General features: G+C 48.4%; 1 protein-coding gene across 8 annotated transcripts in view; it reads left to right on the top strand.

Annotated features, from left to right (window-relative positions):
- Positions 1–17,033, top strand: part of DCDC2C (doublecortin domain containing 2C) — a 75,326-nt gene that overhangs the window by 3,705 nt on the left and 54,588 nt on the right. For 7 of the 8 annotated variants that reach the window (XR_012059250.1, XR_012059249.1, XM_072938257.1 and 4 more), the window contains exons 2-3: positions 6,296–6,347; positions 16,814–16,890. Coding sequence is in view for 6 of the 8 variants with exons in the window: in XM_072938257.1 (XP_072794358.1) it covers positions 6,296–6,347; positions 16,814–16,890 (129 nt within the window). In the remaining 2 variants the exon portion in view is untranslated. Of the gene's footprint in view, positions 1–6,295; positions 6,348–16,104; positions 16,167–16,813; positions 16,891–17,033 lie in introns of those variants that run through there. The other variant, XM_072938262.1, reaches the window with a different exon arrangement.

Raw genomic sequence — 17,033 nt, 5'->3', positions numbered from 1 at the left:
GCTGGCGAGAAATCAGCTGTCGCCATTCACTTCTTTGAAAGTAGTGGTTTATCTTTTTCAGCTTTTTAAAATCTATTCTCTTTGATTCTGTGTGCTGTGCTTTAAGTGAGATGTCTACATGCAGATTTACTGAATTCTCTTGAGTCTCCGGTGGTAACTGCCGGTGGTCTTGGGGCCTGTCAGCCATTGTCTGTTCAGAAGATGCCTCTGCCTCCGTTTCCTCCCCTTGCTTTTCTGCGTCTCAGTCGACATGGGTTGGCCTGTTTCGTTGACTCCGACCTCCGGGAGTCCCCCTCTTTTCCGTGCATTTTTCTCTCTTTTATCCTCGTGCTCTGCTCTGGGGACTTCCTTCACTTGGAGCTTCTCATTAAGTTTTCTGCTGTGTATACAGTGCTATCAAACCAATTCACTGAGTTTTAAATTTAAATCATTTAGTTTTTCATTTCTAAAAATTCTATCTGGTTTTTCCATATTATTCTTTTGTGTTTCTTTGTCCTCTGTGTGTTTTCAAGTTTGCCTTTTGTTGAAATACTGTCCTTCTGTGGTCTGTGCTTGCAATCCCGGCCGTTTGAAATTCACCTACTTCCCCTTATTTCAGCTGGTTTTGTCTCGCGGTCCTTTCTCTCCTTGTTAGTTTACTTAGTTTTTGAGAAGGAGTCTGCAGATGACTCCTTTTCTGCGGGGTTTGATCTGAGGAAGCTCTCTGAGGGCTGAGGTAAAGGCGAGATTCTCCAGAGAAGATTTCCATTTTCTTCTCCCAAATGTCAGGCACGCTCTGTCTCCAGAGATGCTCCTAATTAAATCAGTAGCTTGAGGGTTTCTGGACCACCCAGATAGTGTCATTTTGTGAGCTGGCTGGCTTGTGATCCAGATTCTTAATGGCGTCTGCAAAGGTGCAAACTTGCCATGCTATTGTTTTTAAAGAAACCTGGTAAGTCACAGACGTCACGGTTGCTGAGAGGCGGAGTCTGGATTAACGCCGTGACATTTTAGATTTAAATTTATTACTGTGATAATCCTGTTACGTACGGGCATCCCCTGGCAAGGATGTGCACCTTTGTAGATATTTCATTTTGTGATTATTTTTTCAGGGTTCATTACCACATGCTACACACTGAATGTCTGTGTCCTTCTGAAATTCGTATGTTGAAACTGAACCGCCTTCCCCATGTGATGGTGTCAACTTGGGAAAAAATGCACAACGTAGGGGTTGTGAGTTGAGTTTATTCAGTGTCTTACTGAGGATGTGGCCCAGGAGACGGCTGCTCAGACAGCCCCGCGGAACTTCTCTGAGAGGCTGGGGAGGAAGACATTCCCCGTGTGATTTGGTGAAGGCGTTGTGCACTCGAGCATCCGTCTCAGTAGAGGGGCTGCTAGTCACGAGAAGACATCTCAGTCAACAGTGCTAGTGCTTTACTAAGTATGGAAAGGTGCAAGAATCCAGGTTCATAAGAAATTTCTCCTGAAATATTTCTAACTGTCTCAAGGCCTGGTCCTCACCCGAGTTCCTTCCCAAGTGCGCTGGAGGTCAGCCACTGCAGTGGCTAACGGCTTGATCCTTGTAGAAACAGATGGCAAGCGAGCGACCTTCCTTTTTAATGGTGTCAGGAGGTGCGGCCTCTGGAGGTGATGAGGTCATGAGGGTGGAGCCTCTTGTGGGATTAGTGCCCTTATAAAGGAGGCCCCCCGAGAGCTCCGAGTGAGGACGCAGCAAGGAGATGCTGTCTGTGATCCAGGAGGCGGGCCCGCAGCAGACACTGAATCCATCAGCACCTTGATCTCTGACTTCCAGCCTCCAGAGCTGTGAGAGGTGAATGTCTGCTGTTTAAGCCCTGGCCCCAGGCTGGGATGTTTTTGTTATCGTAGCCCGAACAGGCTGGATACTGATTTCCCAGCAGCATCTGGTCTTGTGGTCTCACAGTCACGAAAGAGTATGTTTCTACAAAAATTGATTTTAAAATCCTTTTCAACATATGTGCGATGAAAAGTATTTAATCTTCCCCCCAAAACGTTCCCTTGTAAGAGTGACGTGTGTTTTATCTGGGAGCGGATGAGGGAGGAGGCTCGCGGAGCATCGCCCATTGCGCCTGGACCGTGATCAGCAGGTGCCAGTCTTTCCTCTTTCCTGTGGGTTGAGGTGTTTTCTAGGAGACCGTGAGACCTCTGATTTGGCAGAGAGATTTTCAGGGTTTATTTAAAATGTTCTGGACGTGTGGCGGAAGTACGGAGAAAGACTGAGGTGTTTATTTTCTCAGGTTTCTGAACATCGATGATTATGTTCTGCAGGGAAGGAAACGCGACTTAGTTCGCTGAGCAGGCGGGGGAGGTGGGGCTCCCACGTGGCGGAGAGTCCCTGTTACTTTGCATTTTCCAGGCACCTTCATGGCCACAGAACAGATGGGTGATGTTTGCATGTGGAGATCGACACGGAGAGGCATTTGGGTTTCATTTTCTTCACTTCTTTTTAAGTCAGTGAAGTATGAAATCAGAATCCAGACTTCGGTGAATAAAACTCTGAAAATGATTCTGGCTGGGTTTGTGCTGGTATCGGTAAGCTGGCACCTGTCAGGATGTATGTTCTGTAATTACGGAGCCGTTGAGCGGTTAAAATTAATTTTCACCAGCAAATAAGCTCCTGATTGTGCCGCCAGCAGATGAACGTTGAAGTGAAACCTGGTGATATATTACCCGTCCCGGAGTCTTCTCAGGATAATGGCTGTGAAACGGTACATCGAGAAGACAAATACCGTTAAAATCTACCCCTGAGCCAATCATTATTCAAACATTTCCCACATTTGCTGGAATAAATTAATTTGAGATGAGGAACATAATTTTTTCTCTATAAAACAAAGTATTATAGGCTAATAATTACTTAAAAAAATAAATGTCCCATAAAGCCTAGAATTTATGATTTTTTTGTGTGAGGAAAGTTGTATTCAAAACAAAATGTAGATCAGGGCATTGTGTGATTGTGTGTGTGTGTGTGTGTGTGTGTGTGTGTGTGTGTTTGGGGAGACCTGCAAAGAATTTGAATTCTAGTAGGAATTTTTCCTATTTACCCTGGAATTTGTTGTTGAGATGCAAAGTGGAAGTGGTTTTTAAATCAAACTGTAGAAGCTCGTTGACACTCCAGCTTTACTTCTAGTGTCCTTACCACCCATTTGTACCCGAGGACTAGTGGGTAACAGGCAAAGGGGGGAGTCTCTGGCGAGGCAGCCACGCCAGAGAAGAGGAATGTGGTCCTGGAGCCGAAGACCTGGGGTGAATTGAATATGGCTTTTCCCATCTGGGAGCATTTAGCAAATTAAATAACCTTGCTGAGACTCAGTTTCCTCATCAATAAAATGGGACCAGTTAATACCTACTCCAGTGAGATGTTCTGAGAATGAAATGAATGCAGTGCTTTAAAATGCCCGGCTTGATTCTAGCGGTTGGTTTCTTCCTTCCCTTTATTCTCCAGAAGCAGCAAGGAGGGACATCACACATCAGCGTCTCGTGTCTGCTTCTCATTTGTGCTGCACACCCCCCACCCCACCCCCAAGGAAACCTAAGTCCAACCGGAACTACCTCTTCTGAGCACCTGGTGTAAAGGCTCGGGTCCGCTGGATCTCTGAGGGAGGTCCTGTTCCCTCTTTCCGCGCCGTTCCTGGGCTCTTTGGAAGGCAGCATCGAAACAATAAAGAGCATTTTGTGATTTTCGATCTTTTTATGCCTTAATTTTAAAATTAATCTTCTACCTTTTGGTTTTTTTTAATGATAATAAGCTGTCTCATTTGGGGGGGCTTGTGCTCATGACCTGCTGTGGAATTTGGGGATCTAGAACTGGAATACCTATTTGAAGGCCAGCAGGAGCATGCCTGGGAGGGCTGGGAAGCCAAGGCGGCGAGCGGGAGATTTGCAGGCTGTTTGGGTCCCTCAGTTTTCAGCTTTGCACTGGCTGCAAATTTTTTTTTTTTAATTTAAGAACTTCATTAACAGGTGCTTGCAGTTTGTTGACTTGTTTGAAAAAAAATCAAGCTGCAGAATGCAGTTTGGTGCAGCCACTGTGGAAAACAGTATGGAGATTCCTCAAAAGACTAGAAATAGACTTACCATATGACCCAGGAATCCCGCTCCTGGGCATATGTCCAGAAAGAACCCTACTTCAGGATGACACCTGCACCCCAGTGTTCATAGCAGCACTGTTTACAATAGCCAAGACATGGAAACAACCTAAATGTCCATCAACAGATGACTGGATAAAGAAGATGTGATATATTTATACAGTGGAATACTACTCAGCCATAAAAACCGACAACATAACGCCATTTGCAGCAACATGGATGTCTGTGTAGAATGTCGTTCTAAGTGAAGTAAGTCAGAAAGAGAAAGAAAAATACCGTATGAGATCACTAACATGTGGAATCTAAAAAAAAAATGAACTGAAATACAAAACAGAAACAGATTCATAGACATAGAATACAAACTTATGGTTGCCAAGGGGGAGGGGGGTGGGAAGGGACAGACCAGGAGTTCAAAATTTATAGATCTGACAGGTGTATGCAGAATAAACAAGATTATACTGTATAGCACAGGGAAATATATACAAGATCTTGTGGTAGCTCACAGCAAAAAAAAATGTGACAATGAATATATGTATGTTCATGTAGAACTGAAAAATTATGCTCTACACTGGAATTTGACACAACATTGTAAAATGACTATAACTCAATAAAAAATGTTAAAAAATAAAAATCATACACTTAAAAAAAGTCAAGCTGTAAACTTCTATTACAAATTAAAAATGAAGTCCTTAAAAATCTCAACTTGACTAGATAATGAAACAAAAACCTTTAAAGGTATATTGAGAAAAATCAGGCATTTTTTTAATTAAAAAAACCTTTTTATTTATTTACTGTTGAGGGGGAGGTAATTAGGTCTCTGTTCATTTATTTCTTTTTAATGGTGGCGCTGGGGATTGACCCGAGGACCACACGCTTGCTAGGCGTGCACCCTACCTCTGCACTGTGTCTCTCTACTCAAGGCTTTTTTTTTAACACCTTTGTCATTACCAAAAAGAGGTGTCTTTAGATAAAAATAATAAAAACCCGTTGCAGCATAGATAATGCAGATAGTTCTAGTTATCTGGTCAACAGGCAGAAAGCAAGGACTTAAGGTCTTCAGCTCCAGGCTGCAACGTTTTATAAGGGGGTTATTCATGTGATAGGAAATTTTGGTTTCCATTTAAAAGAGAGAAGATTTGATTGTTCAGGGGACTTAGTTTTTAGTTGCCTGCATTTCCACAGGAAAACGGGGCCCTGGAGTATGAGCACCGCACACCTCCCGTGGGACCTCACTCCTGCTAGCCACAGTCCCCACCGTTCCCTAATACACCCTTCCCAAGCACCGTCGTTTGCCTCCCCGGCCTCTGTAGGCATTGGCGCTTGTGACCCTTGACTATGTATTGAACACTTACAAATTTCTTTTTCCTTCCATCTATCAAATCTTAGTCCTTCTCTGACTAGGGCTAAAACCATCACCCGCAACAGCAGTCTCAAAGACATAACAATTGTTTTAAATCAGGGATTAACCTTAACAGACATAAATCTTGAGGGATTATTTGTTATCATTAAAAATACTTGTTTGATTTTTGAAGCATATGGAAGGCTCTCCCAACGTCCCCAAGGGTCAAAAGTAGTACTAGTGGGACTCAGATGCATTTAATTCTGGTGGTTCTTTTCCAGCATTCAGTTTGGCAGAATGGGGACAGTGATGACGTTCTGTGGGACAAGAGGGGACAGTAGAGGGGAGAGGGAGCTGGGTGAGGCGTCTGGGACTCCGCTCTGACCTTGGCCAGCGGTGGGACCCTGGACGAGCTGTTAGTGACCTGCGAAAGGCCCCCTCTTTGGTCAACCTCCAAGGTCCTTCTCTGATTAGGAACATTGTCTGAGGGAAGGCAGTGACACTTAAGGTCTGTTTTCCTGGGTAATGCCAGTGGTGGCCAGTGTGAACATTTTCCTGAGCATTTATGGTGCTCTTGATTTTAATTTTAAGTTGCTGTGGAGTTGTATGTTGGAATGCTGGAAAGGAGTCCTTCCTAAAGAGGCTCAAATTTTCCAAGATTTACCTTCCTTTTTTTGTTTTTGTTTTTGCAGGGGGGAGGTAATTTGGTTTATTTATTTGTTTGGTTTTTCAGTGGAGGTACTGGGGATTGAACCCAGGGCCTCAGGCAGGCTAGGCCTGCGCTCTACCACTTGAGCTATGCCCTCCCCCCAGTATTTACCTGCTAATTAGGTTTTTCTTTCTTCTTTTGCAGTTATATCCATATAGTTCCCAGAAAACCTGCAAAGATGAGAAAGTTGAAGGAAGTAAGTGTTCACTCCTAACTGCTAAAGATGGGACAAACTGGATGATTTGGTAAAAATTAAAATGTCAGTATTGAATAATGGAAGTTTTATAAAAACAGCATTTTGTAGGGAATGCCTGTGAAGGCATGTTGCTCTTGAAGCCGGAAACCGCTGTGCAAGGTTATCCTGCCTGTCAAAGCACACGCGTCACCAGGATGATGGGAGCCGGTGAGAACGGCCCGAGCCCACATCAGGGAGAGAGTCTCCCGAGACACAGCGTGCGGCCGTTCACTAAGACTTCTCACATCCCCTTTGTTTTGGGGATTTGGAAAGATGGGTGTCAGGTAAAGTTAGTTTAGGTTACACAGTGTTGAAGCTAACTGTAGTTCTAAAGATCTGCTCCATGCTCGCAACATTTTTGTTCTTAGTAGACTTTTGAAGGGTCTGCAGGATGGAACCATCCATCACTCCATTCAGATCACTTGGTTCTTAACCAAAAAACCCATTTCACATGTAAGTTAAAAGAGATCCACCTTTTAATAAGTAACAGAAATCACCAGGTTTGAGCGAGATGGCCTGGTGATATTTAGAATGCAAGATGCTTTTTACTTTTTTATTTTATGAATGGACTCTTTGTGGAGTGTTTCAAAGGTGAGCTGCTTTTAGAGCATCTGCCTGTCTTAGTGATGGTTTTGCTGTTCAGTTCTCCCCTCTGTGAAAAGGAGATGAGACTCTGTCTTAGAGGATTGCTGTGAGGATTGCGGGATGAAGTGGCGGTCACGTGCCCGCGCTGGGTAAGTGCCGGTTCTCCTCCCCCACGTCTTACAGAAGTGGGGCCTCTCTGTGTCCTTGAACTCCAGCCTGTGCTCCAGGAAAGGATGCTGAGGGGCTCTGGCATTGACCACAGGCACCAGCCCACGGGAGCGTTTAGCTGCTTCCTTCGTGTCTGCCCTTTACGACTGTGTGATAAATCAACTCAGATTTATTGCTTACCCACCTTAGATGGTAACTTGCCAGGAGCGGGAGGGCAGGTTTCCAACGAGAAAGCAATTCTGGCAGTCACTGAACTTCAGGGCTGCCTTAAAAAAGAGAGAGGAAATGGTGTATGATTATCCTCAACACCTGGGTACCTGCAGGCACCCCTCCAGGTGGGGCGAGGAGAGGGGCCACGCAACACTTCTGAGAAGTACCCCTTGAGGTATCTGTTCAAGCTGGAGTCTCTGTTTCCTCCGTACCTTTCAGTGATTTAAAAAAATAAGATGTTATTATAAGGTAACAATTAGCATTTTAGGACAGGAAGGAAGCTTCTGGCTTATCTTCTCAAAACTCCCCATTTTCTAGTTGAGGACGCTGTGATCAGACAGGTTAGGTGACGCTGAGTCAGAGCTGGAGGAGCCCACCAGAGCCCCCACCTCCCAAAGGCAGCACTAGATTGCCAGGCTCATACCAATGGGACTAGAGTTGCCCAAAGAGTTTTGTAGTTTTCTTTTGGAATTTACTCTCTTTTCATTTAAAAAATCTGATTGTAAAAGTAGTTCTTGCCGAGAAAAATGTCAAAAATGCTGTGCAGGATGGTTGGATAAAGATGTGGTCACACACACACACACACACACACACACACACACACACACACACTCTGGAATACTACTCAGCCACGAAAAAGAATGAAATAGTGCCATTTGCAGCAACGTGGATGGACCTAGAAATCCTCATACTAAGTGAAATAAGTCAGAGAGAGACAAATACCACACGATATCACTTATATGTGGAATTAAAAAAAAAGGAGACAAATGAACTTATTTACAAAACAGAAACAGCCTCAGAGAGAAACTTACAGTTACCAGGGGGAAAATGGGGGAGGGAGGGATAAATTAGGCGTCTGAGATTAGCAGATACAAACTACTGTATATAAAACAGACAAACAACAAGGACCTACTGCAGAGCACAGGGAACTATATTGGACATTTTGTAATAACCTACAATGAAAAGTAACCTGAAAAAGAGTATGTGTATACACGTGTGACTGAATCACCGTGCTGTGCACCAGAAACTAACACAACCTTGCGAATCAACTACACTTCAATTCAAGTGTGCCAGGCGGCAAAGCTCAATGATGAGAGTGAGAACCACAGTCCTGCCTCTCAAACGTCCCATTCTGCATCTCGTCATCGCCATTTCTAGCTGTTTTTCTCTGCGCAGGGAGCAGAGGTCTGTATGCACAGACACACGTGTACACACACATGCACATCTGCAGAAGTGCAGTCCATCTACACGCACTGTTTTCTTATCTGCGTTCTATTAACTGTGTCGCGATAGCTTCACATAGTGAAGGACCCCCCTAGGGTCACCGCTTGTCCCACAGTGACTGTGTGGCTGCAGCACATTCTATCATGTCTTTGTCATCGGTGTTCAACCCACTCCTATCCGCAGACCTTACGTCCTCCGGCTTTTTCATCACTGCAGCTGGGCGTTGGGGTGGAACCGCATAGAGCCGTCATGACTGTTCATGACGTGGAGTTACACACAGCCTCCACCTCTTTAATATTTACCTCCGGGAAGCTTCCAAGAATGTGTATGGCTTCCAGCGGCGACAGGAGTGCCACCTTGGTGTTGGGGGGCAAGCCGTGTGGCGCACAGTGTGGAGGCTCGGGGTGCTTGATGGTCACCACCGCGCCCCTCTCCTTGGGGGAAGACGTCTCTCCCTAAGAGTGGCTGGTGACTGTCGTCTTTCATACGTAGTATTTTCATGGACGCGCATCTGTGATGTAGCCAGCATCGTTAGCCAGCGTTAGACCACCACCAGGAGCTTTGACCAAAACACGAGATGTGGTCCAGGAAACCTGCTGTTCCCACGAGGGGCCCATCTGAGCACCTGGAGTTCAGAGCCGAGCCCTGCCGTCCCGTGAGGACAGAGAGCTGCCAGTCCCAGGACAGGGGCCTGTCAGTCGCTCTGGGCTGCCTCGCTCCTGTTACCAGGACTGCTCACCTGACCACGTGCCTCTCCATCACCCCTCACTGCTCGCTGCTGCTTACTGCGCCACAGTTTACCTGCTTTGTGCTTCAGGGGCGGCACCCAGGATTCCGAGCTAATATAATACTTACTGAGCGAAAAGACTTGTCTTTTGTGGATTGCTGTCATGGTTTGCATTGTTCTAGAATAAATGCTCTGACGAGACAGCAGGTGCTAAATGCGTCTGTGTTCTGCGGGTGAGCCCTCTGTGCTGGCGAATTTACGTGCGGCCCTAGTCACTTGGCTGGGCCTGCAGTGTCCCCATGTCACACCGTGCACCCCGGGGTCATTTCCGTCCTCTTGGCCTTCCCCGTCTTTCCTCTGTCTGAGCGCAGAGTGGGCATGGCTGTTCTCGGCGCACTTGCCTGCCTCTGCTCTCCTCTGGGAAAATGGAAACATGGGAACCGTGTGAGGGAGAGCGGGTCTTACTCTCTGTCACTTGAAAGATGAGTAAAGAATTCAGGGAAGTTTAAGTGACGTGGACAGAGTTAGGTGGCTCGTTGGTGACGGAACCTGGACTAAAACCAGGTGTTCTAGAGCTGAATCCAGGCTCCTCCCCCCCGGGGAAAGCCCCGTTACAGCAGCGCACAACCTATCTGTATTAAGTGAGTTGCTTCCGTGTAATTCACAGGATTAAACAGTTCAATGAATTATTTCTCTTCTTTTAAAAATATTTATTTACTTAATTAAAGATATTTTTGCATTTCTTTTTCACTGATGTATAGTCAGTTTGCAATGTGTTTATTAAAATTTTATTTTTAATTGTAGTTGACTTACAATGTTAGTTTCAGGTGTACAGCAAAGCAATTCAGTTACGCATACACACACACACACACACACACACACACACACGTGTTTTCAGACCCTTTTCTGTTGTAGCCCATTACAAGACACGGCGTCTGGTTCCCACTGCTGTATGGCAGGTCCTTGTTCGTTCTGTGGATTATTTCTGAGGGCTTGTGAGCAGGCCCTGCACAAAGAGCAGCACTGTGTGCCGGGCGGGCAGGCCCCCAGCGCCAGCTAGCGTGGGCGAGGGGGCCCCGAAGCACATGGGGCACGTGGTCCTCCAGGATTCGTGCAAAGTGCTGAGCCAGTCGAAGCTCCGGAGGACGCACTGCAGAAGGGGTCCTGGCCCAGCGCTGTTCCACCTCTTTCCAGCATTTTTTTTTCTTTTTTGTGATTACAAAACCTGCACACAACGGGAATGTCCCTCCACAGAGGAGGTGGGTGATTGACGACTTGTCATACTGTGATTAGACTTGCAGGGTTTGATCTGAAATAATCCCTCTCAAAATGCTGCTGGGATAAAGTGAGACGGTGCCGGGCGCACTGCGAGAGCTCGGGAAATGGCTGGTGGTAGCACCCCTGATGCCTTCACGCTGGGGTGGCGCACCCCATCCACTTTGAGTACCAGGCACACTGTTAGAAACATTAAACGAACTATACTGTAAGCTTTGGCCATGCCCAGATATTCAGTGTTTAAACATTTTATGGAGTTATTTTGCCTTATCTTGTGATACAGTAACACAGAGTAGACGTACCTAGCTTTTCATAGGGTATTCTTTCACAGAATTTCTGTTTTGGTCGAAATATATTAGTGGGAAAATTGAAGAAGCTTCTCAAGAGAACTTGACTTGGTGTAGAAATTTACTTAAAATTAATCAGAATAACATAATACAGACTTAACATAGCCACAGAAGTGATTTGTAGAGTACTTCAACAGAATGAATTTGGAATTCTGTTTCCTTAAACTGAGGGGTGAGGAAAATTAGACTCGAAGTAAGTGCTCTTGGGATCTTGAGTTTCAGTGACCGTGTCGTGTTGATTTTAGTGAGAAAAATGTCCTTGGTCTCAGTTTAATTCAAGGACTTCTGTTGCTGCCTCTTAGCGTTTGACTTATAATCTCACATGTGCAGGTTTAGGCAGGAGTTAGAGGCCCTCCCTGGCGCTTTTCTCTACACTTCTGGAAACAGATGACCCCAGTTCACTATTGTTTTTACCCCGAGGGTCGTTGTCCGAATCTGCCGCTTCGGTGGGTTCACCCCGGTAAACGGCACGCTAGTGGTCAGACGGCCACACGCTACTTTAGACCTCACGTGTCTCAAGCTGTCACGGAAGAGAAGGAAGTGGCTCACTGAGGTGAATTTTCCAGGGAACTGCAGTTCCCGATGACTCTAAGGAAAAGGATTTAAAAATAAGTTTTAATGTGAACGTTTACAGGTGTTTTACGTGACTCTCTCTCTGACCGAAAAGCGAGGGGAATGAGATTTACCTCTGTTCGGAGTCACGGGGAGGCGGAGGCCCCTGGGCTGACGGAGCCCGCGCCCGGGTCCACCGTGTTCCTGTCCGTGGTCCTGCCCCGGGCCCCGCCTGTTGTCGGGCTGTCCTGAACACGTGTGTTCGGAAGCTTCTCTTTCTGTTAGAAACTGCTGTGTAATTCACGCAGCTCCTCCGAGCGAGGTGTGAGGTGACACCTCACTGTGATTTGGTGCGCGTTTCCCTGATGCAAAACGAAGAAAATTACTGCTGCTGAGCACGTCTCCCTGCACCTCTTGGCTGGTGGTACATCTTCTTTGGGAAAATGTCTGTTCAGTATTTTGCCCATTTTTAAACTAGGGTATTTATTTGTGTGTGTGTCTGTTTTTGCTGCTGAGCTGTGTGAGTTCTTTGTTAGTAACCTCTTAGCAGATACACGGTTTGCAAGTGTTTTCTTTCACTCGGTAGGTTGCCTTTCCATTTTTTTTCTGGTTTCCTTTGCTGAGTGGAAGCTTCTTATGTATGACGTTTGATGCCGTCCCGCTTGCTCAGTTTTGCTCTTGTTACATTTGCTTTCGGCGTCAAATACCAACAATCACTGCCAAGACCGACGCCAAGATGCCCTATGTGTTCTTCTAGTTTCACGGCTTTGGGTTTCACCTTCCGGTCTTCAGTCCATTTTGAGTTGACTTCCGTGTGCAGGTCCGTTCTTCTGCATGTGGCTGCCCAGTTTTCCCAGCACCATTTGTTCAAGAGACCCTGCTTTCCTCATGGTATACTTTTGGATCCTTTGCTGAAAAGTAATCGGCCGTATACCCGTGGGCTTGTTTCTGGACTTTTGGCTCTGTCCCGGTGACCTGCTGTCTGTGCACAGCACCGTCAGGTTTGATCACCTAATAGCTTGTATTTATAGATTGTAAATGCCTCCAGCTTTGCTTCTTTGTCAAGAGAGCTTTGGCTATTCAGGGTCTTTTGTGGGTAGACTGATGATGGGAGAGAATAGGAAGAATTGCTCGGGAGCCGCCCACGAGTGGGTGAGCGAAGATGAGTGGTAGCAGATGACTCTGGGGATTTGCATAGTCTGGACATTTTGTCCAAGTAGAATCACACTATTTGGGGCCCTCCGCATGTGCCTACTTAAACTTAGCGTAACGTTTTTAAGGTTTCCCTGTGTTGTAGCATGTGTTGTCTTTTTATGCCTTTCCGGGGCTGAATAACATCCCACTGTATGAATGCACCGTGTTTAATTCATTCTGAAGTTGATGGGCATTTAAACCTTTTTCAATTATAGCCATGCTGGTGGCTGTGAACTGGTCCCCTTTCTCATCCTTGAAACCATTTCTTCCCTTGTCATCTGAAACCCTTCTCTCTTCTCACTCTCTGTGGTTGTTTCGTCTGAATTCTCCGTGTGGAACTACTGTCATTGTCCTTTGTGTGTCCATGTCCCTCCGAGGGCTGCCCTGGTTCCTCTCCTCCCCCATCTCTTCCGTGGCTTCCACCGTCACCCACGTGCCCAAGACTCGCATGTCTCTCTGACTCAGGACCCACTCCTCTGTCTACGGGGCACTGTCACCTGGACGTCCCAAGGATACCCGGATTCGGCACGTCAAGTTTGGCGTCTTCCCCAAGCCCAGTCATTATCTGTGTTCCCTGTTTCAGAGGTTGGAACTGTGCTCTCGGCCCCTCAGACCAGAAACCTAGACGCTATTCCTAGTTCTCACTTCTCCCAGAAGCCCCCCAGCCCCTCCCGGCCCCCCGTCTACCTCCTCTCAAGTCCACTCGCTTGCTGCTGTCTCTGTTCCTCTTACTCTGTTGAGGACACCAAGAGCTGTTCCTGGAGAGAGGCTCCTGCCTTCCGGCTGGTCCTCCTGCGTGCAGCCCGGCCCTTTCCAGTCTGATCACATCCGTCCCCTGGTTCAGACCCGCCAAGGTGCGCCCTGCTCCGAGGGGTGGAGCCTGCGCTGCTGAGCGCGATCCCGTCTTCATCTGCCACTTGCTTTCTTCCTCAGCCTCACCCGGCACCGCTCCCTCTGTGTGCGAGATCCAGTCTGGATGTGTGTTCCGTTCCCCCCCCTTGTGTCCACGAGGATGGGCTGGGGCCCTCTGACCAGCGCTGTGTGTGCTGTTCCTCCTGCCTCACTGAACGGCTCTTCCCGTCCTCCACGGCCTGACTCCTTCCTGTAGTTCAGGCCCTGTGCGTGCTGGGCTCGCTCCAAGGATACTTGCCGGTGGGTTAGTTGCTTTGCGTTTTGTGTTCCCACTTTTTGAGGAAGAGGCGGTGACGACAGCGATGAGGAGAGGGAGAAAGAAACGCATCAGGGAGCCGTCGGTGATTCAGAATCTTTGGAGAAGATAAAGCATCTTTCCCGCTAAAGAAAGAAATTGCCGAACTAACAGGGTTTGAAATATAAAAGCTGGAATGGCGTTGCTCTTTGGGCTGCTCTGGTGGGAGTCTGGGTGGCGCGAGCGCTTGGCTCAGCTGCTGTGACACAACACTTCCGACTCCGGGACGGTTGCTGGTCCCCAGGGCCCAGTCCTGGCGTCGGAAACGAGGGGCTGCCAGCCTGGCGACCCTGAGCCCTCTGTGCCTCTCCCTCTGGCGAATCCCCACTCCAGGCCCCTCGTGACCGGCTCCGCTGTGTCTCAGAGGGGACAGCTGACCCGCACATGGACCCCTCCTGCGCGTCTCAGTCCAGGAGCGCTCGGAGGGCTGGGCAGGCACGTGCCCCTGCTTCCGTCCTTCTTTCCAGACGGGGCGAAATCCTAACTATTAGGATTAAAACAGTACTTTACAAAGTGCATGACACCTGATCAGTCAGTTGTAAGACCCTAGTCATGCTGTTTTTTTTTTAATGTCAAAAAAGGCAAAAATTTCCTAAAGATAAAAAATAAAAACTCATCATTACTATGACCACGGGGGCTGAGGAGCCCATTTCCCCAACCGTGTTTTGGGCACACTTGCCTGCCCTCCCCCTCGAGGGCCCGTAATGCCGCGTGAAAGCAGGGAGGGGGCTGCAACACTGAGGGTTTGCCTGGATTCGCCACATTTCTGCAGGTCGTGGTGCTGGGTGGGTGAGGGGTGAGCTCTCATCTGCCTGCCTCCTTCCCGTTATCACGTCGCTGCTCCAGAATAAGGCTGGACATCTTTGCGAAAGAGCGAAGCTGACTTTTATTTTAATTCACAGCATCACGGAATGGGAATTTGAAGTGACTTTGGAGGTGAGCCAGGGCAACCTTTTCTCAGTGACTGAAATGAGAAGTGCAGGGACCACTGCACCTTGTGTGGGCTCCTGCGGTCCGCGGCAGCTGGGCGTCTCTGGACAGTGATCTGTGTAGCCTCGGGCCGAGCACCTGCGCTGAGCCGGTCAGCAGGACCGCCTGCGTGCGCTCACCTTCCTGGCGCTGTGAGCACCGGACCCTGATGGACACTGTTTATGACGAGGTTCTCTCCTTGGTGTCGGTGCCTGACCAGGACTTCTCTTGACGTGAGATTCTTCTTGTGTGATGTGTGATGTTATGCGTGAAAAAGGCCGTGAGGAGGGCCCCTGAGGGCAGTTGGAGCAGGATGATGAGGTGCAAAGAGCAGGGACTTCGGAGCAACAACAAGAATCACCAGGACTGCTATCGAGTGGGCTCCGGGCTCACCGCCGAGCCCCAGCAGCGTGTCCCTCGCCTGTGTTCCTCACGTCGGAAGCAGACCCGTGGGACACGCACCCCCTTCCTCCGCACTGCATGCTTGAGCGAGCGGAGGCTCGGGGAGGTGAGACGACCGGATCCAGGTCACGTGGTGAGAAGGTGGCGGAGTCTGTACCGGAATCGAGGTGGCTGAAAACAGGCTCCTAAATGCTGTGCTGGCGTAGGTTCAAATCCCCATTTTGCTAAAAACTGCAGTGAAATGTTTTGTGATGACTTATTGTGACCAAGACACTTCAGAGCTGTGTGTTCCTGGGAAGGTTACATACCCTCTCTGATTCTTTGTCACCTGGATGTTTTGCCTGGCTGCTTTGAGGGTTAGGTATGAATGTCTGGAAAGGTGTGAGTGCAGGGCCTGAAACACAGCAGACATTCAACAAACCGTAGGTGCTACTTGGGGAAACACAGCTTCGGTAGCCTCGAGTGTCTTCCATCACGGATGCAAACTTGGTTCAGTTACCCTGGACCCTTACGAAAGACCTCCAGGGCCCACTGCGTCCTGCCTCTCGGGACAGGTGAGTGACACGGGTCTTTGAAACTGTCATCACCACCACACAGTGACAGAAAACTGTTTGCCTGAAACTTCTGAGGCGATTATCGTGTGGAGGACGGGGGAGCGTCGAGAGTCGTGTCTGTAATTGCTGGCGTTACCTAATTAGGCAGGTGTTATCGGGGTTAATGAGTCATTAACACATGGAAAAGCAGTCAGTTCATTGTTTCTGCAATTTTGTGCTATCGAGCAGAAAGCGTTTCTTAGGGCAGCTGCACCTTAGCAGAATTCTGCAGAGGATAATTTCTGTTGTTGTGTTTCCAAACTAGGTCTGTAAGTTCGTGGTGGCCGTTGTTATTCATGGCACTGATTTTGTCCCTGTCCGTCCGAGGCGTGTACGAGTTTGTATATAGCGTGACTACGGGGTAACGGGGCGTGTGGGTGTGGATTGCCAGGCTTCAGTGACATCACCTTTTCTGGGGACCTTTACAGAGTATCAGAGCCGTTTTTCACTTGTCGTCACTCAGGCGCTCACCATTCATTCATTCATATTCATGAAATACTTACCAGTCCTGCTCTCGGGGCCACTCGTGGTTCACGGCCCGGGGACACCTCACTGAACAGGACAAGCACGGTCCCTGCTCTCAGGAGGCTGCCGGTCTGCAAGGAGGAGTCAGTAACAAGCAAATAAATCAGCACAGAAATGTCAGGCAGTGCTAGTGCCGGGGTGGAAGTAACTCAAGGTGTGTGGTCGTCAGGGCCAGCCTCCCGGAGGAGCTGGCGTCTGAGCTGTGCAGAGACCGGGGGGCACATGCCGGGGCGAGCGCCTGTGGGAACAAGCTTGGTGTTTAAACACCCGGAAGAGGCAGGTGTGGGGGGGGTGGGGGAGGGAGGGAGGGAGGAGAGGGGAGGGCAGAGAAGCGGCGGTGCCACCCCCACCTTTGCTTAGGTTTGGGGCAGTGCTGTGTATACGGGTGGTGTTTAACAGGTGTGTGCAGGCTGGAGCTGAGTCCTCAGGCGTACTGTTTCTCTTTTCAGATCAAACCAGTGGTGCACTGCAACATCAACGTGCCTTCCAGGTGGCAGATGGTTCACCGTCCGTCCCGACAAATAAAGTGAGTACCAGCCGCCACTTCTCTGAGCGCCTTACAGACGTCACCCCTCCCCTCTTCCCCCCTCCTCCCCCCTCCTCCTCCTCCCCTCCCTTCCCCCCTCCTCCCCCCTCCTCCTCCCCTCTTCCCCCCTCCCCCTCCCCCTC

Source organism: Vicugna pacos, chromosome 15 (assembly GCF_048564905.1).
Source record: "Vicugna pacos chromosome 15, VicPac4, whole genome shotgun sequence".
NCBI classification, from domain to species: domain Eukaryota; kingdom Metazoa; phylum Chordata; class Mammalia; order Artiodactyla; family Camelidae; genus Vicugna; species Vicugna pacos.
The sequence above is the reverse complement of the archived record's forward strand: the minus strand, read 5'-3'. Positions and strand labels throughout refer to the sequence as shown.